Below are 16,553 nucleotides of genomic sequence, written 5' to 3'. Positions count from 1 at the left end.
TGATCTCTAACGGCAGTGAATGTCTGAAAGTCTGTGAAAGAGTACAGGGTGCTCTGCTCATCTTTCTTTTGTTCTTGGGGAGTGGGAACTGAGCAAGCCATTAATCTGTCAAAGTTTAGATATATTTAATAGATTTTTATACATGTATATACCTTCCCTCATTCAATTTATCTGTCTTTTACTGAACTGACTGGAGAGCCCTTTCTGTGTTTACTCAGCTTAGGTGTCATGAATTGATGGGGGCAGAGGGGAGATTGGGCCACCATTCCTACTAACCAGACTAAAGTCCCAGATAACTTGTGAGGGAGGCGCTGGTTGACAGTCCAATGCAGAAAAGACCAAGAACTATGAAACAGCAGCTTTGTCTGCTTTGACAGTGATTGCTGATCTCTGGATAAGCAATGTCTTGGTTTCTGACTTCTCTGTGATCCATATTAAATTGCTTTTTACGCTGCACTAGGCTAAAACAGCTTGACAGAGTTCATACTTTGATCCCTATATCCAAGATAATGCTGGGGATTTTGAATTGCTGGTGATTGCTTTGCTTTGATTTTTATTATGACAATATGTTTACCAATTTACATTAGAGCCTGCAATCCTATATCTATTTCAGACAGCAGTTCTTTTCAAATGCATTTCAATCACCAGAAAAACAAGAATGGGGGAAAATAAGTCCCTTTAACCTTCACTCTCCTAAGTGATGTGTCAATGCTATAAATCTCCGCTTGGATTATCATACATCTGGAACAGAGCTCTAAATTAGTTCATAAAATCAATAGTTTGCATTTCTATTTTCCATTTTTTGATCATCTATAATTATATTTCTGCCTGCCAGTCAGATGTCACCCTGTAAACAACACTCTGCTTTCTTCACTTGTATTCGTTCTGTTTGAAGTTGCAATCGATCTGTACAAATGTGGGTGATGAAAGGCACTTTTAAATTTTATTGAATCATGATGCTAGCTCCTGCTTGAGGAAGAAGAGCAAGACTGCACCACACAGACATGTCTTAGCCTCTTTCCTTGCCAAAATGAAATTAGGTGCAGCAGCTGCAGAAGTCTGTTCAGGGACCATAGGCCTTACAGGCTCAAAGGAATCCTTTAAAGCATCCAAATGAAACAAATCCCAAGTTTATTTAAATTTTTGCATTTCCTGGAGGATCAAGAGAAAAGTAATTTATAATCGTGATGAACCCCAGAAAAATCACCATCTTATTTTCTTTTCTGGATTTTAATTTCCCCTCGAGAAATTCTCTTATTAGTGTTACCATCCTTCAAGCGATGGGGTTCTGGCTGGCAGACGGTCAGCTGAATGATGAGGCAGGTTTTGCCAAGGGTTGATTATGCTGTCTCCTGTAGCTGGCACTGCTCCTGCAATTCAGCTAAACCTGCTTCATCTTCCACATTGCAAAGCAGAGTAACACCATAAGCTGTCCATCATGGCCAGCTGCCTTTCTGTGAATCAGATGAAACAAGGTGAAAAATGAGTTCTCTGAATTTGTGCTTTGGACATTCATAAGAATCCTTTGTTCTAAATTATTGTAGAATTTTTTCTGTAGGAGTTTAGTTCTGAGCTCAGTGAGCATGTGCTACAAAAAAAAAGTCTCCTTGAAGTTTTGTGCCTGTATTAAGGCTATTAACTCCACAGTAAGAAAGCTTTTGGGGATTGATGGGACTACTTTCAGGAGGCAGGTCAGCACAGCCTGAAAAACTAATCTGTGCTCTTCTCCAGCCATCTGGTCTCAACTGTCTTTTCAGTCCTGTTCTCTTCTGTTTTTTAAATGATAGTTCTGTTATGTCTATCTACAATTAGTGTATTTTTGTGATACCTACTAAGGTATAAACAAATTTTTCTTTTTCTAAAATAGTTTAGGATAATAGAGTATTTCATTCTGTGATGGTTACTGAAAACAGTTACATAACTTTTAAATCTGTGAGAATTTGTCTTAAAACAAAATAAATAAGCCATTTAGCACAAATGAGTTCTTCCTACAGTGGTGATCATTTTATTTTGCTCTATATTTGCCTTTCATATGCAATCTGGTACATTTTGCTTTGTTTTCTCTAATACATATGTGATGGACTATAGTCTTACTGTTCTTTTGCATGCTTTAAATTCTGAGACATTATTTTGTTTAAAATGCTATCTGAAAATGCAGAGAAGTTCATAAAATGCACTGAGACAGATAAGATGGATCTAAGTTGTTACTAGTATGGATTTCAAGGTGTACTTTTTTTCTATTTGGATTCCTTTTAACATTGTGGATATTTGACACACAACTCTGTCACCGCGCTCTGTAGAATCATCTTCTCACTCTTTAGTTCCTGCAGCATTGCCTTATCTGCAGTCCAGGTCTTTGAATCTGATTTTTTTTGTACAAAATCTGCTACATTCCAATAAAAATAAGAGTAGGACCTCTCAAACAATCTAAAATTAAAAAATTAGCCAAATCTTTAATTTTCTGGCATGGAAGAGAGTTAAGTGAATAGCCTGCGCTGAACCATTGCAAGACAGGAAGTAAATGGCAATTTTCTAGCAGATTTACATGCCTTCTTACAGGGGAAGAAGCCTTTAATGTGAAAGACTTTCTGCACAGAACAAGAGATAATGACCAAAGCTGGCGTTTCATATGACTTTAAATTTTGTTTCTTAGTTTGTTTTTGCAAGTATTAACAGAAAATGAGTAAATAAAATGGGTAAGGGAATACTTTGAATCTTTTGGAAATGCTGTTCTTTCATCAAGAAAAGAATATTTAATAGTGGAAGTGCCTCCTTGCAACATTTCAAGCTGATTAAAAGTGGCAAGATCTTACAGGAAGAATGATTGTGGAAAGATGCTCCCTGCAGTTTTTTAACACTGACAGATGATGTTTGGTGAAAAGAAGAAAGAAGTATGCTTTTTTTCCCTTCAATTTCTTTGAAAAGCTCTCTGTTTAAAAAGGTAGAATAGTCACATTTATTTCTGGAAATAGATTGGATGACAGTAATCTTTCAAATTAACTACAGGAGAAAATATTACCCACTGCATGTTTCATTCTTCAGAATTAAAATTTACTAATATTGAATATAATATACCTGATAAAAATATAGTTGTAACCTACAAAAGAACTCATTAACCAAGGTTAGGTCTGAAATATGGCTAATATATGCTTACCTCTCAAGACTAATTCTCTTCTTGATAAGTTCATGCCATCTACTTCAGCAAGTCAGAAATCTCTTGGTAGTTTGTGTCTGAAAATATCTGGTAGAGCTGGGTTTGATTATCCTGTCATAGGATGGTGGATGTGTGCCTAATAAGGGAGTTGGAATGCCTTTGTTCTGAGGTTTATACAACTACATAATCACAGTGGTGCCTGTTGTGAATGAAACCTGTACATGCTGATGCTTAATGGATAAAAGGCAGAAGATCCCTTAACCATGGACTGCCCATTCGGTGTGGTAGTGGTGTATGTTCCACAGATAGTTGCTTTTTGAAAGGTTGTTTATGATTACTGAAACATCGTAATTGAATAAATATACTTCATGGGCAGAGTAATTACTTTCTGTATGTTGGACTAGTCTTCAGTAGATGGTTTCCATCCACTACTGACTTTAAAGTAGTGGCCTTTCCACACTGGCAGCATCTCAGCTTAACAAAGGTTCATAAAGGGACTGAACCTAAGTCCTGAACTCCAGTAGAGTTTACTGTAATTGTAAAATACAGTACTATAGTTTAATGTATGAACTTCATGCTCATTTTCTCTCTAATATTAAATGACTGGCCCAACTTGCCTCTCCCTGTGAAAAGAAATTCTGTTCAGCAAAGTTTCAGTATATGGGCACAGAGAATGCAAGATTCAGCTTTACTTGCATGGAGATATTGCTGCGTACAGACTTAAATAATATTTGCTCTATAAGCACTAATTTAAATGACAGCAGAAAAAAATAAATACTTGTGGTGTAATTGGTTTGAAAGGTGGTCAAATGTAGGTGTGATTAGCTTATGATGTACAGGAAGAAAAGTAATTAAAATAATAATAATGGCATTATATTATATGTTGAGTAGAAGCTTTAGATTTTAATTAGACTAAGCATACATGCACCCTTTTCATTTTTTTTCCTATTCACATAGCCAGAACATAATTCATTTTGACATCCCTGACTGTGGTGACTACTAAACCAATTTGTTTCACCTCATCTTTTCTATTCAGGACATTTTTCTAAGGAATGTTTTGATACATCTTTGGATGTAGGATGGCTGAAAGCCTAATTGAAACCTGAGAATGAATTGAATGATTTAGATTCTTTTTACTCTGGTAACAGATATACACTTTGCTGAGTGGCAGCTCTGTAGGTAGTGAACATGAACTCAAATTATTTTTCCTTTCAAGTGACATTGGACAAGCTGTTGTGAAATAATCAATTTCTTAGAAAATGCCAGTCTGTTTTCCTATTTTGTAACTCCATTTTCAGTATGGATGTGTGTCTGTCCGACTGATTTGCAGCCTTTTAGTGAAAACCACATCCGGTCAGAAACAAATGGACTATTGGTGATAGAAAATGATTTAATCTCATTTTTTTCAGACTTGTTTAGGATGTTTTGATCCAGAAGATGTTTGAAAGTTTATGTTTAATCTTCACATCAGTACTTTCATGACTGATGGGAGATTGGGGATAGTAGGCAGGGGCTGGGAGCAGCTGCAGCCCCTTCTGTTTCTTGGAAACCAAATGGATGAAATAAGGAATTCTCAGCCCAGTTGTCCTGGGAAATCCAAATGTCTCTTCCTTGCTGCTGTAATCTGTCAAGGTAGGGATTTGTCATTCGAACTGACATAAATTGTGAGATGATGAATTTGAGTCTTTTGTTTTTCTGGCATAAAAAAAAGGGATGATAGGAAAAGAGAGGGAGTGAGAACAGATTTTGATTTGTTTGCAGTGTAAAATCTATGGATTTGGGCTTTATGCTTCCCATAACAGAATGCTATGAGAGCACTGAAGGAGTTTTTCCCCAAATATTTTCCTCATTTGGTTTTTCTGGGTGATTGCATCCAAATGACCAAATACTTTCAGTGGTCAGAACTGCTTCCAGATTGCTTTGTAAACTTTAATAGCATCTGCTTATCAGCTCTCAAAATGGGGGGAGAAGAGTGGATTATTATATACCGCAAGTATTTGCTGACAATCCTTGATATTGAACATTGCTCAGGCCACTAGAACTATCTTAAAATATGAGGAATAACCAGCTTTCATATTGTTTAATAAAATTTTAGAAGTTATATTGTTTTAAATTTGCATTGCTTGATCTCTTCATGCTTGGCAGCCCTATTGCTGAGGTACTTCCAGTTATGACTTTTCCATGTTACCATCTGATTTTCTGTGTGTGCATTTGTGTCTTTCACAGCTGGTTTCCAGGGCAGTTTGATTTGTGATAAAGGGATATGTACTAATTAAAATACTATTTGAAGAGCTGGGAGAAAGCACCAGCATGTAGATACATGTGAGTCACTGTGTAAGGTTTACATGATTGGTTTTATTAGAGGATGTCATCTCACTAATTTGGTGTTCAACTAAAATGAAACTATTTGAGTGTTGTTGGGTTTTGTATTTAGAGAGTTTATTTCATAATTTATTTCATAATCAGAGGACAAAAACCATAACCATAAATTTGTATTTAATTCTGCCATTCATCAGACCTCTTATGTTCCCTAGGAGGAACACAAAACCTAGTGATTGCACCTCTAATGAAACAGTATATTGAAATTCAGTCATGTCACTGATTCAATTTTAACAATTTTTAACATATGTTAATAAGAAGTTTTTTTAAAAGAAAAAGTGGATGTATCTAACCAGCATTACTGTAGGACTTCACCTCAAATGTAAAATGTTCTATTAAAGAGGTGTGATAATATTTAACATCACCACTGCTGTCATCTTGAGTGTCTTTGCTACTAATTTCACAGGATATGTTAAAGTTACTATCCTTAGAATCACTATTCTTATTTGCCATGACGTAAGATCTTTAATTTTAGCACAAATGTTTCAGGATTGTATTGTAGTTGTTGCCTACTTCCATAGCAGCCTCTTAAAGAAATCTTTATTATGCTATTTTACACTTTGTCTCTGCTTTTCCCACTCTGGTTATATCTTTATCTACACACTTGGCAACTGTATTTCTGAATCACAATTGGCATTGTCAAAATGTAGAGGCCTTATACTGTCCATGATTGCCAACCATTTCATCAGGTTTTGGACAGGGAACAGTTTGGCAGTCTTTTTCAATCACAAAATTGCACATAATTCTTCAAGCTGACCTTCATTTAGGAGGTTGTTAGTTCTGATTGACGCATGCAGAATAAGATTTTTTGGTTCTTTCAGTCTTGGGGTTTCAGGAAGATGGGATATATGGGAAAGTTGGCTCAGTAACCACTTGGTTGAAAGTGTACTTTGACCCCATTAACACCTACTATACCTACTGAGAAGCTTTTTACCCTTTTTTTTCTGGCTTAGATAACACCTGTAAAACTACATTTCAGGTACTTTTGCTTTTTTCCACTGTCAGTGGGACAAAGCTTCCTTTCCTGTCTGGTCTTGAAGGTTGTATGTTTGGATTTTGGTGCTGGCAAATATTATGAGCATATACTTTGTGCAATATTTCACCTTTCAAAGACAAGACGAAGTCACAGTGTGTAGAATTTTTAATCTAATACTTAGCTATCTTGCACCTTAATCAAACACATAACGCAAAAGGTCAATAGATTTTTACCTCCAGTTAACTCTGAGGTCAGTGTATACATGAAACTGAGAAATGAAAATTATTTCATTATCAAGGAAAATCACTTAGCTTATAAATTTTTAATGAAAGGCCGTTAATAAAGCTACAGATCAAATTAAGCGTCTTCTACATTCACTACTGTGAAACTTTTTACAGTCCAGAAATTAACTTAAGCAGCATTTAAAACGTGTCAGGGGTTTGGTTTTTTTCAGTAAGAAAATAAGCGCAGATGTATTTTTCCTCCTACATATCTTCTGCTCAGCAAGATGAGTGTTTGATTGAAACATATTGTCTGTTCTGTGCGCATATTATAAACTATTCAAAATACTTTGGTCAGGATTTTGCCAAAAGGCTACTCAAAAGTCTATTTTAATCATGTGCCTTGCTTTTATTATTTGAACTTGAAAACCACAGCTTTTTTTGGGTTCTCTGAGGTAGAATCATTTTCTGTACAATCCACTTTTCTGGTTGAAGAGATTTGATTATTGCAGTGCTTTGGTTGTGAACAGAAAAGGAATTTATATAATTTAAAAAAATTTTCTTTTTGGGTTGTCACTCCCTCATGCACTTACCAAGCCATAGTTGGGTTGTGGGGTTTGTGTTTTGGTTTTGGTTTGGGGGGGGTTGGTTTGTTTGGTTGTTTTAACAACATAACGAGGCAAATGCATTTAATTCTAAGCAGCAGGAACACTTATTACACTTAAAGTCTTTCTGCTTAGAAACATTATACTGTTCAGACTAATGCCTGCGCCGAAGAGGGAAGGATAAGGGGACAGGTCTACTATGTAATATTTTCATTTATATTTTCTTTTTAAAAAAGATAATTGATATAGAAGCAATTATTTCTAAGGAACTCTCTGCTAGCAGATAGCTGACTTCTGTGTTCCATTGCAGCTGCACTCTGAGCGTTACCCTGGAGCAGGCCATCATCCTGGCTCGGAGCCATGGGCTACCTCCTCGCTACATCATGCAAGCTACAGATGTCATGCGCAAACAGGTAGGATGCTCGCTGTGGGTGAGATCTGCAAGTTTCCAAACAAGACGTTATCATCTAGAAAGAATGGCTTGGCCAGGCATTTTTTAACCTCCATCTTAATGTTGTGTAATATCTATGTGAGTTTTGTTAGTTTGGGTGGTTTTTTGTTTGTGCGTTATTTTGGGTTTTTTTTAATCTCTTCCTTTATTGGTGACTGAAAGAGGTTGTGTTATTTTTTTGATACAGACATAGGCCATTTTTAACCAGATGCTTGCTTTCTGTGTGTGTGTAAATGGCTCATAATTTTTACAGGGTTATGATTTTACTAAAAGCTTTTTGTGTAGTCACTGCTGTGGCATCACCTTACATCTGAGACAGTCTTTATTTTAATATATGTGATCCATAAAAATAACTTAAGATTATTAACTCTTGTTAATAACAAGTGACTTATGTACTGAATAAAGGGGAAGTGTAGAAGAGAAGGGCAGAAATAAATACTATTGGTTTTAAATTTCCAGGCAAGATTCCTGAGGACAATGTGCTTATTTCAAAATAATGTTTTCCACTCTTTGGTCATAACAGAATAGGATTTAGAGGCTGTTGTGGATAGATAACCACTGCAACATGAACTCTTGGTGCTAAGGTATGCTAAAAAATACTGGATTGAAAAGCAATATCAACTAAAAATAGGGGATACACTCTACCGTATTAGCACTACTTTTTCTAAAATATCTTGTTATCAGAAAATACTTTCAAAAGGATGAAACTTGGAAGGAATTCAAAGGAGGAGCACAAATGGTCCAGAGGTTGATAGACAAGGCTTATGAAGTGAATATTAAAGAGCTAAACCTATTCAGTTGATCAAAGAGAGGATGAGTGGAGCTTAATTACCCTATGTGCATATGGAACATATATCCCAGCCTGTGTTAGCTTTCAATCCTATTACAAAATCATAAACAAGATACAGGATGCACTCAATCTTAAAGTGAAAAAAAATGTTGGAACAATTAATCACAGATAAAACAGGATTAATAATTTCTGGAGTTTAGATGGCATCTAATTTATTGTTTTCATTAATTTTGCTACATATTTTTGCAGCAATCACAGTTATGAAAATTATTAAACAACTATACTTTACTTCTAGCTTGCTGTAGACAAAAATACACGTATGCTAGATGACACCTTTAGTCTGTTAAAGCAATTGTGTATAGTCTGAAGCCATATGTTCAGATTACATGTAAGTGTTGCTGCTGAACATGGGTACATCAAAGTATTTAGTCTCATTCCTTTTTATATTGGACTATCACTTAATTCAGTGCATAAATTAAGTTTCTGTATTGAAAAAAATGCCCCCAAGGTTCTTGAATCAAGTTGTGTACATCTGCTAAGGAATTACATCTGTAACTTGACTTGTAAAGAAAGCTACTGCTGTATAAGAATAAACTTGCATGTGTAGATTGATATGTCTGCTCCTGAACTTCTAGACAAAAGGCAGTATTTTGAGTATTTTGCATTCAAAAAACGTAGTTGTAGAGTTCTTCATGTATCTGCTTGCAGGATATGTTCTGTCAAAGTATTCATTTTCAAAATACAGGTCTAGGCCATTTCAAAAAATGCTGATTCATTTGTGGATCTTCTGCAGTTTTTTAAATGAAAATGAAAGATAAAATGAAAGGAACTCACATGGCTTTGAGCAGCTGTAACTGTACTTGCTCAAATACAGATGTGGTGAAAGGCCTTCAGTGAGGCTACATTCTTTGAAGTAAAACAGCAGGTGATCAATAGCTGTTTAAGATACCAATATCTCAATTCCAGCCACAAACACTGCAAAAAAGTGTGCTAGTATATCAAACCAGACTTTTTTCACACATTCTTCCTCTTGCAGGAGACCACTGTAGGATTTAATAGAGTAATAATCTTTTGTTGTAATTTTAAATCAGTCTTGAAGTTCTGTAGTAGAAATATAACCCTCTATTAAATTCTAAATGTTTTGGGGTAATTTCAACAACGCACTCTGGTATTTTCTAGAAACCTGTTTGGATTTAATGTTTAAATTATCTGTAGAATTTAATTGTCAGGAGCATAATGCAGGCCATAAAACTTGGAAGGAAAAAAAAAATAAAAAGGCTTCATGGGGTTTTATGCAGAACATTTAGTTAAGGGCAATATATGTGCCTTTCTCCTGGCTTCATATAAAACAAACTAATGAATTTGTTAGCCCATTTACACCCTAAATCTTTTGTGGAATAAAGATAGTAGCCATAGGGAGGTGCAAATGAAAGGACATCGATTCCATCTGTTGCTCAGCAACATTAACTTCTGGCAGTATCAGCTTTCCACAAGGGGAAATTGTCTCTAATCAAAGCTGATATGTTTTCCAACTTGGTGCACCAGTAATGAATAACTGAAGTCACCTGATGGACTGGGTGACCTCAGGAATTTATTTATTTTTTTTTAAATTGAATAAGGTCAGAATCTTGTTGAGCAATACTCATAATAGCCCCAACTGTATTGTTGGAACAAGGTTCAAAGTAATTGCCCTGTGAGTTATAAGGTATTCACAAGCACCTGGTCTGTGAGAATTAACAAAAAGAAACCAATTTGTGAGAGTGGGTATGACTTGGGTCTGTGGGATGGTTTTAGTTAAGTAGTTTCCGGTTTTTTCTGCTAATCCAGTCTTGATTGATTTATAAAATAAAAAAATTGACAAAACGTCCCAACTGTCTTTTAGTAACTTTTTTTACTGATGTATATACTTATGTAAACATCTGTACCCACAAAATACTATGTAAAGCATCCTGACAGCACTGTGTCTTCAGGATACAGCAAAGTGTGGAGAGGATAGAGGCCTAGAAAGGGAGCTGCCAGGGGGCAGAGGGCTCTGAGGAAGAAAGGTAACTAAAAAGCTGATAAACAGAAAAGGCCGGGAGAGAATTTCTGCTGGTTTTTTTATATGAGTAATCATTTTTTCATGCCTTTTTGTGACTATAATAGCAGCACTACATTTTGAATAATTCTTATAAGAGCTGTACTGATTTAGAGCTTTTTGAACAGGACATAAAGACAATCTGTTTTCTTTATGTGACTGGTTCTTGCTATCCTTAAATTAGTGTGTAACTTGAAAATAAACCTATAATTTTTTCTCAAGGCAATGAGAATACTAGTTCTTACAGAAGAGTCCAGATTGTTGGTGTCTCCCCAGAGCTGCCATCGTATTTCACCAGTGCTCTGGCAGTACTGATACGCAGTGGGTAACGTTCTAGAGTCACATAGCACAGCTATCCTTTATGCCTCTGTGAGACAAACAATCTCAATTAAGAATAATATTGGAGAAGTATAAATTAACACTAGATGGAAATAGAAATGGTATAATGATACTCAGTGGTGACAAAAAGATGTCATGTAGCACATTGCTAGTAATTCTTGAGCGCATTTTCTCAAAAGAAATAAGACTCTGGTGGTTTTAAGTAAGGTCTAATTCGTGCCTCTACTAAACAATAAATTACATTAATATATAAAACTAGACTTCTTTTTAAATCAATGTATTTCATTTATTATGTGATCAAGATACTAAAATTAGTTTTTCTAGTGAGTGATGCAAGTAAAAATAGGTTGGTTTTGTTCTCAGTCACAGCAGGGATGTCCAGGATCTGCACGTGATTGATTTAGATAGTTTTTGCATATATATCTATAGTCTGGCTCTCAGTGATGTTAAACATGTGCCAGTCTCAGCAGTCTGTCATGGTGAGGTTTCTTTAATAATTAAAGAAAAATAAATAAAGAAAAAGTTTAGGAAGTGGCACCAAGAAAAGGACAGCGGAGATGATGAAGGTCTGGACTCAACATGTCTAACTCTGTAACCAACACCTGATCAGCTATCTTTATGTCATTCATGACAGACATTTGTTGCATCTGTTATTAAACCTCTAGTAGTGGAGATTCCTTCTCAGTGTTTCCCATGTAGTCTGTTCCAGAGTTTTCTTAACCTTTTCATTAGGATGTTTTACTTTATGTGTCATTTAACTGAGATTTTTCCTTTTTTGTTTTTTTTCCTTCGATTCCTGTTTTCTATCCAGTATACCATACACTTGGAGACTAGATTTGATTACTTTTTTAGCAGTAGACTTTCAGTGTTTCTGTTGTTTCCAGAGATGGGGCATCTACCACTACTCTGGCCAACCTTTTCCAGTGTTTTACCACCCTCATCATAAAAAATGTTTTCCTTATATCTAGGCTGAATCTACCTTCTTTCAGTTTAAAAACATTACCCCTTCTATTGTTACAGGTCCTGCTAAAAAGTCTGTCCCAAATCTGAGTATCATTTCCCTGATAAGCCATCATTTGTGTAGATAGAAGAAATCAGTTCATCCGATTTGTCATTTTTCAGTTGTGTTCTCTTACCACATCATCCTCCCCATTCTCTACTGAACTATTTTCAATTTTTTTATTAAAGATGAGAAGTAACTATGAAGAATTGCAAAAGAATCTTGCAGGACTTCATGACTGAGCAAAAAAATAGCAGATGAAAATCAGTGTAGATAACTCCTAAGTGAAGTATACTGGGGAAAAAGCAAACCCTAAGTTCACATTCGAAATAATTGACTGTGAGGTTGCTGTTCCATTTCATGTTCAGGACCTCAGGATATGACAGAAAACATCATCTCAGTTCTCAGTAGTTATTAGTAAAGCAGAAGTTATAATAGTTTAGGCAGAAATAGATGACTGAGTAGGAATCATGCTGTCATGACTGTATTTTGAACTATTTTGAACTGTTCTTATCCCTTCCATAAGGACATAGCATAGTGGAAAAGGTTCAGAGAAGATCAGAAAAAAAATTATCAATGGTTGGGAATGGTTTATAGACAGAACAGGCAGCCAGACAAAATAATCTAAGACTGGTCAGCTTCACAAGTGAAGGAGGAAATGACAGACCTGAAGAACATGTGTCATGGGTAGGGACTGACCATTGTCTTCACCAATGCAGAACTAAAGACATCAAATGAAACTGTCAGATTAAAACCAAATAAAAGTAGTGGAAAGCTGCAGAGAGACTTTTTACAAGGTCATGTAGTGTCACTTAGGACAATGAAAGAGAGTGGGCTTAGATTGATTCTTTAATTTAGAAAAAAATTTATACTTTAGGTTTAGAAATAATTCTTTACTGTCAGGATGGTGAGGCACTGGAACAGGTTGCCCATAGTAGCTGCGGATGCTGCATCACTGGATGTGTTCACGGGTATGTTCAGGTTGGACAGGGCTTTGAGCAACCTGGTCTAGTGGAAGGTGTCCCTGCCCATGGCAGGGCGTTGGAACTAGATCATCTTTAAGATTCTACCAACCCAAACCATTCTATGATCCCTGACATAACAAGCTTGTGCCACATAAGATTGCGCCAAAGATGTGGATCTCCTTTCACAAGAAGGTTGGGGATGTGAATTTATTAATGGATTCAAGATGAGAAGGGAAAGAAGAGAATCACTGAAACTGATTAAATACGTACCTGCTGCTGAACAGAGGAGGTGTAGAATGGCTAATTATTGAATTCTGGAGGAGTTCCTGGGGAAAAACATGTTTGTCATGCTTTATAGTCGTGTGTCTTTGCAATTGTCAGAGACGAGCTTACTGAGCTAGATGTAACTCTAGTGAAATAATTTTATATTCTACCTTCAGTTTTATAGGTATTCTAGTTATTATTTTCTATCTTTACCACTGTCTTTTGTTCCTACAAAAAATGTAAGGACACAGTATTTCTTTTTGTGGCAAATGTTGATTTACATAAGCCCCAAGGACTTACATGTATATAAGTAGACAGCCTTTTTTATCTTCTGTTTGAGCCTATAGCAATGAATTAATACCTTCTCAATTACCTGGGTACCCAATTTCAGTCAAATGAAAGGTCTAGTTTCATTGTACATAATTGAACCAATGATTATACCTCTTTTACATTCATGTGAATCTGGCACTGCAGTTCTGTTAGGAATGTAAATTATCTTTCATGTTTCACATCAATCCAAGATCTCACTGTAAGAATTCTGAGGTTATAGATTTTTGTCCTGAATTTAGGTAGTACAGAAAGAGAAAAAGTAAAAAAGGAGTTTCCAAATCCTTTAAAATGGTAGAAAACATAACATTCTTTGTGATGACTAATAAAACTGCACTTTAAAAGCTAGACCTCATAATTTAAAAACAAATTTTACTAAATTCTTTGCTATATCTAAACTAGTTTGTTTGTTTCATTATCATGTATATGAACATTGTTTGTTTTATTAACTTTCTTCTTATTGGATGAGTCAGTGAGATAAAAACACTTTCATTATTGTTTTTAAAAGGATCAGTTAAGGTACAGAGAGACCAGTATTTCTAGTTGACCCTGCTATAAGGAAGGGTATTGGACTAAACAGTCTCAGGAGGTTCCTGCCAACTTGATTTATTTTTTTGTGACTCTTTGATTATAAAGGAAGATTAGGTACTGCATTTTTCTTTTCAATCCTTATTTAGTACCTCAATTTAGGCCATTTTTGTAGTTTTGTAGCTGTTTATAGGAACTAATCTGTAATATTTGTTTGTCCAGAAGTTCATAGAAAATAAGTGGCATTTCAGAAAAGAACTGTATCCATGATTTCTACAACAATGGTGACAAAAATCAAATTGAAACAAGATGTGTTTGGATTGTTTTAAACCTTAAATGTTATTTTTTAATTAATGTCTTTTATATTAGCAAATGGAAATATTTTTGTTTCTTTTCTGCATATTTCTCTAAGTTGAGAATTAATGTACTACTTTAACTTGTTCCCCACCTTAGGAGATGATAGTTCTTTTGGGAGATGCAATGTATTTATTAATTAATTGTAATCAATAGTTATATTCATCTGGAAAGTTCAGAAAATTCCCTAATTTGTGTTGGAATAAATGAAGCAAAACTGTTGTTTTTCTTTCCCAGGGTGCAAGAGTACAAAACACAGCCAAGAATTTAGGAGTGAGGGATCGAACGCCACAGTCTGTGCCAAGGTAACTGATTCTTTGTGTCCTAGACCATGTTTTTTTCTAGTTTGTGCCAAATTCAGTCATAGCTGCTCAAAACCTAGCAGTAAACATTGACTATATTGTGCTGCAACTGTAAAATTTCGCTTAAGGCACGTAAAATCAATTGTGTTCTTAGCCATACAGTTTTACTTCAAGTAATTAGATGCAGAAGTTCAGGCTATGTAGCACTTCAAAACATTCCCATTTTTGAAAAATGAAATCTAGTTCATGTTAATTATGAAAACACTGGACTAAGTCCTTCATCACTTGTAATGCTTAGTGGTTTTGGGGAAATACTCATAACTAAATCCATAACCCCATTTTAATGAAATACTGTACCACAGTATCTCAGCAAAATCATGTTCTAGTTATGTTTAGAGATGATGTAGTCTTTCTTTGTTTCTTTCCGAAACATCCATTAGAGTGAAAAATGGACTGTTCTATATTTATCCAGCTTTTTAATGCTGTGATGGATTGCAGGTATCTGAAATGTTTCTTAACAAGCACAATACTTATAAATGAAAATAACCAAACAACCATGTTCTTAATTTGCTCTTGAAGTTTGGTTCTAGTAATCCAGTACTAATTTAAACTGGTTTTTACTAATTTAAAACATAATATTTTTTGTGGACTCATGATAACACATTGAATGCTTAACAGAGTAAACAGATCTGTGAAATACATAACAAACCCACTGTGGTGTTTAAATTTCAATAAGGAAACAGGGAATTAGTAAAACCTCATAGAGGTAACCATGTGAATGAACACAAATGATATCCATAGCCTTCTGTGCTCTAAGCACTAACAATCAGGAACTTGTTTACACAATTTGCTCCCCTTTCCTCAGGTGTCCCTGTTTCTCCCAGTAGGGAATCAGGCTACTGCTCATAACTTGTTTGCAACAGATCACCACACACTGTTCCATGCCGGTGCTTACTCTGATTCTAGAAAAGGAGTGTACCTTAAGTGTAAAAGGTGTGAGTAAATCTGAGTAGCAGCTACTGTTCAGTTGCTTACTGGCAGCATTTGTTGGAGCATGTATGCATTTTGCATGCCCCATAAAGGAGATTAAGTATCATCCAACAAAAGTACTGATTCTGGAGTAAATCCATCAGCAATGTAGTCATTGCCCTTAGCGGCAGATGAGGGCATCCTTTTTCACAGTAGTGATTAGTTTAGAGGCAGTGTAGGACCAAAATTCCCTGACCAACTGTCTTGCATTGTGGGAACCTATGACAATAAATTAACATTTTATTACATTAAAAGCTGTGAGAAGCCTTTTCATATTTTGAACAGTATGATTTGGGCCTTAAATGGAGTCCTGCTTTCTGACATAAATCTGGGGACAACCAAAGAATTGGTGCAAAACAAACTTTTCCCACCCCTACATGACAGAGCTCTTGTCATAAAGGAAAAATCTAAGTTCTTGAAAAGAAAAACTTAGCAATGAGACATTTTTCAGCTTTGCATCAGCTGAGAAAAGATAACCTCTTTCCAGCTGAAACTCCCACAACATAGCATTGAAAAGCTGAAGAAAAATTATGAGATAGCTCCTAGAACACAGTATAGACAGATGCACCCTGCACCCTTGCCAGTCAACAGCAACAGCAATGTCACAGGAATATCCCAGACCTCAGTGTTTGGGGCATTTGGTGTACCAATAGATGCATAAGTCAGAATAGTCATCAGCAAGAGTGATACTTTTGACGTATAGCTAAATGAGACTATGGGTTCTTAGTTCTCTGCTTGGAAAACAATTTTATATTTGGTTTCATTCAACATTGCTTGACAGGGTTCTCCATT

At 35.6% G+C, this 16,553-nt stretch overlaps 1 protein-coding gene across 2 annotated transcripts in view; it reads left to right on the top strand.

Annotated features, from left to right (window-relative positions):
- Nucleotides 1-16,553, top strand: part of PREX2 (phosphatidylinositol-3,4,5-trisphosphate dependent Rac exchange factor 2) — a 167,914-nt gene that overhangs the window by 148,868 nt on the left and 2,493 nt on the right. For both annotated transcript variants that reach the window (XM_018079559.2, XM_018079551.2), the window contains exons 39-40: nt 7,646-7,748; nt 14,668-14,735. In XM_018079559.2, the coding sequence (XP_017935048.1) occupies nt 7,646-7,748; nt 14,668-14,735 (171 nt within the window). The remainder of the gene's footprint in view (nt 1-7,645; nt 7,749-14,667; nt 14,736-16,553) is intronic.

This window comes from Manacus vitellinus, unplaced genomic scaffold (assembly GCF_001715985.3).
Source record: "Manacus vitellinus isolate BGI_N305 unplaced genomic scaffold, ASM171598v3 scaffold_1_pilon, whole genome shotgun sequence".
In the NCBI taxonomy this organism is placed as follows: Eukaryota; Metazoa; Chordata; class Aves; order Passeriformes; family Pipridae; genus Manacus; species Manacus vitellinus.
Note: the sequence above shows the minus strand (reverse complement) of the source record. Positions and strands in the feature narration are given on the sequence as shown.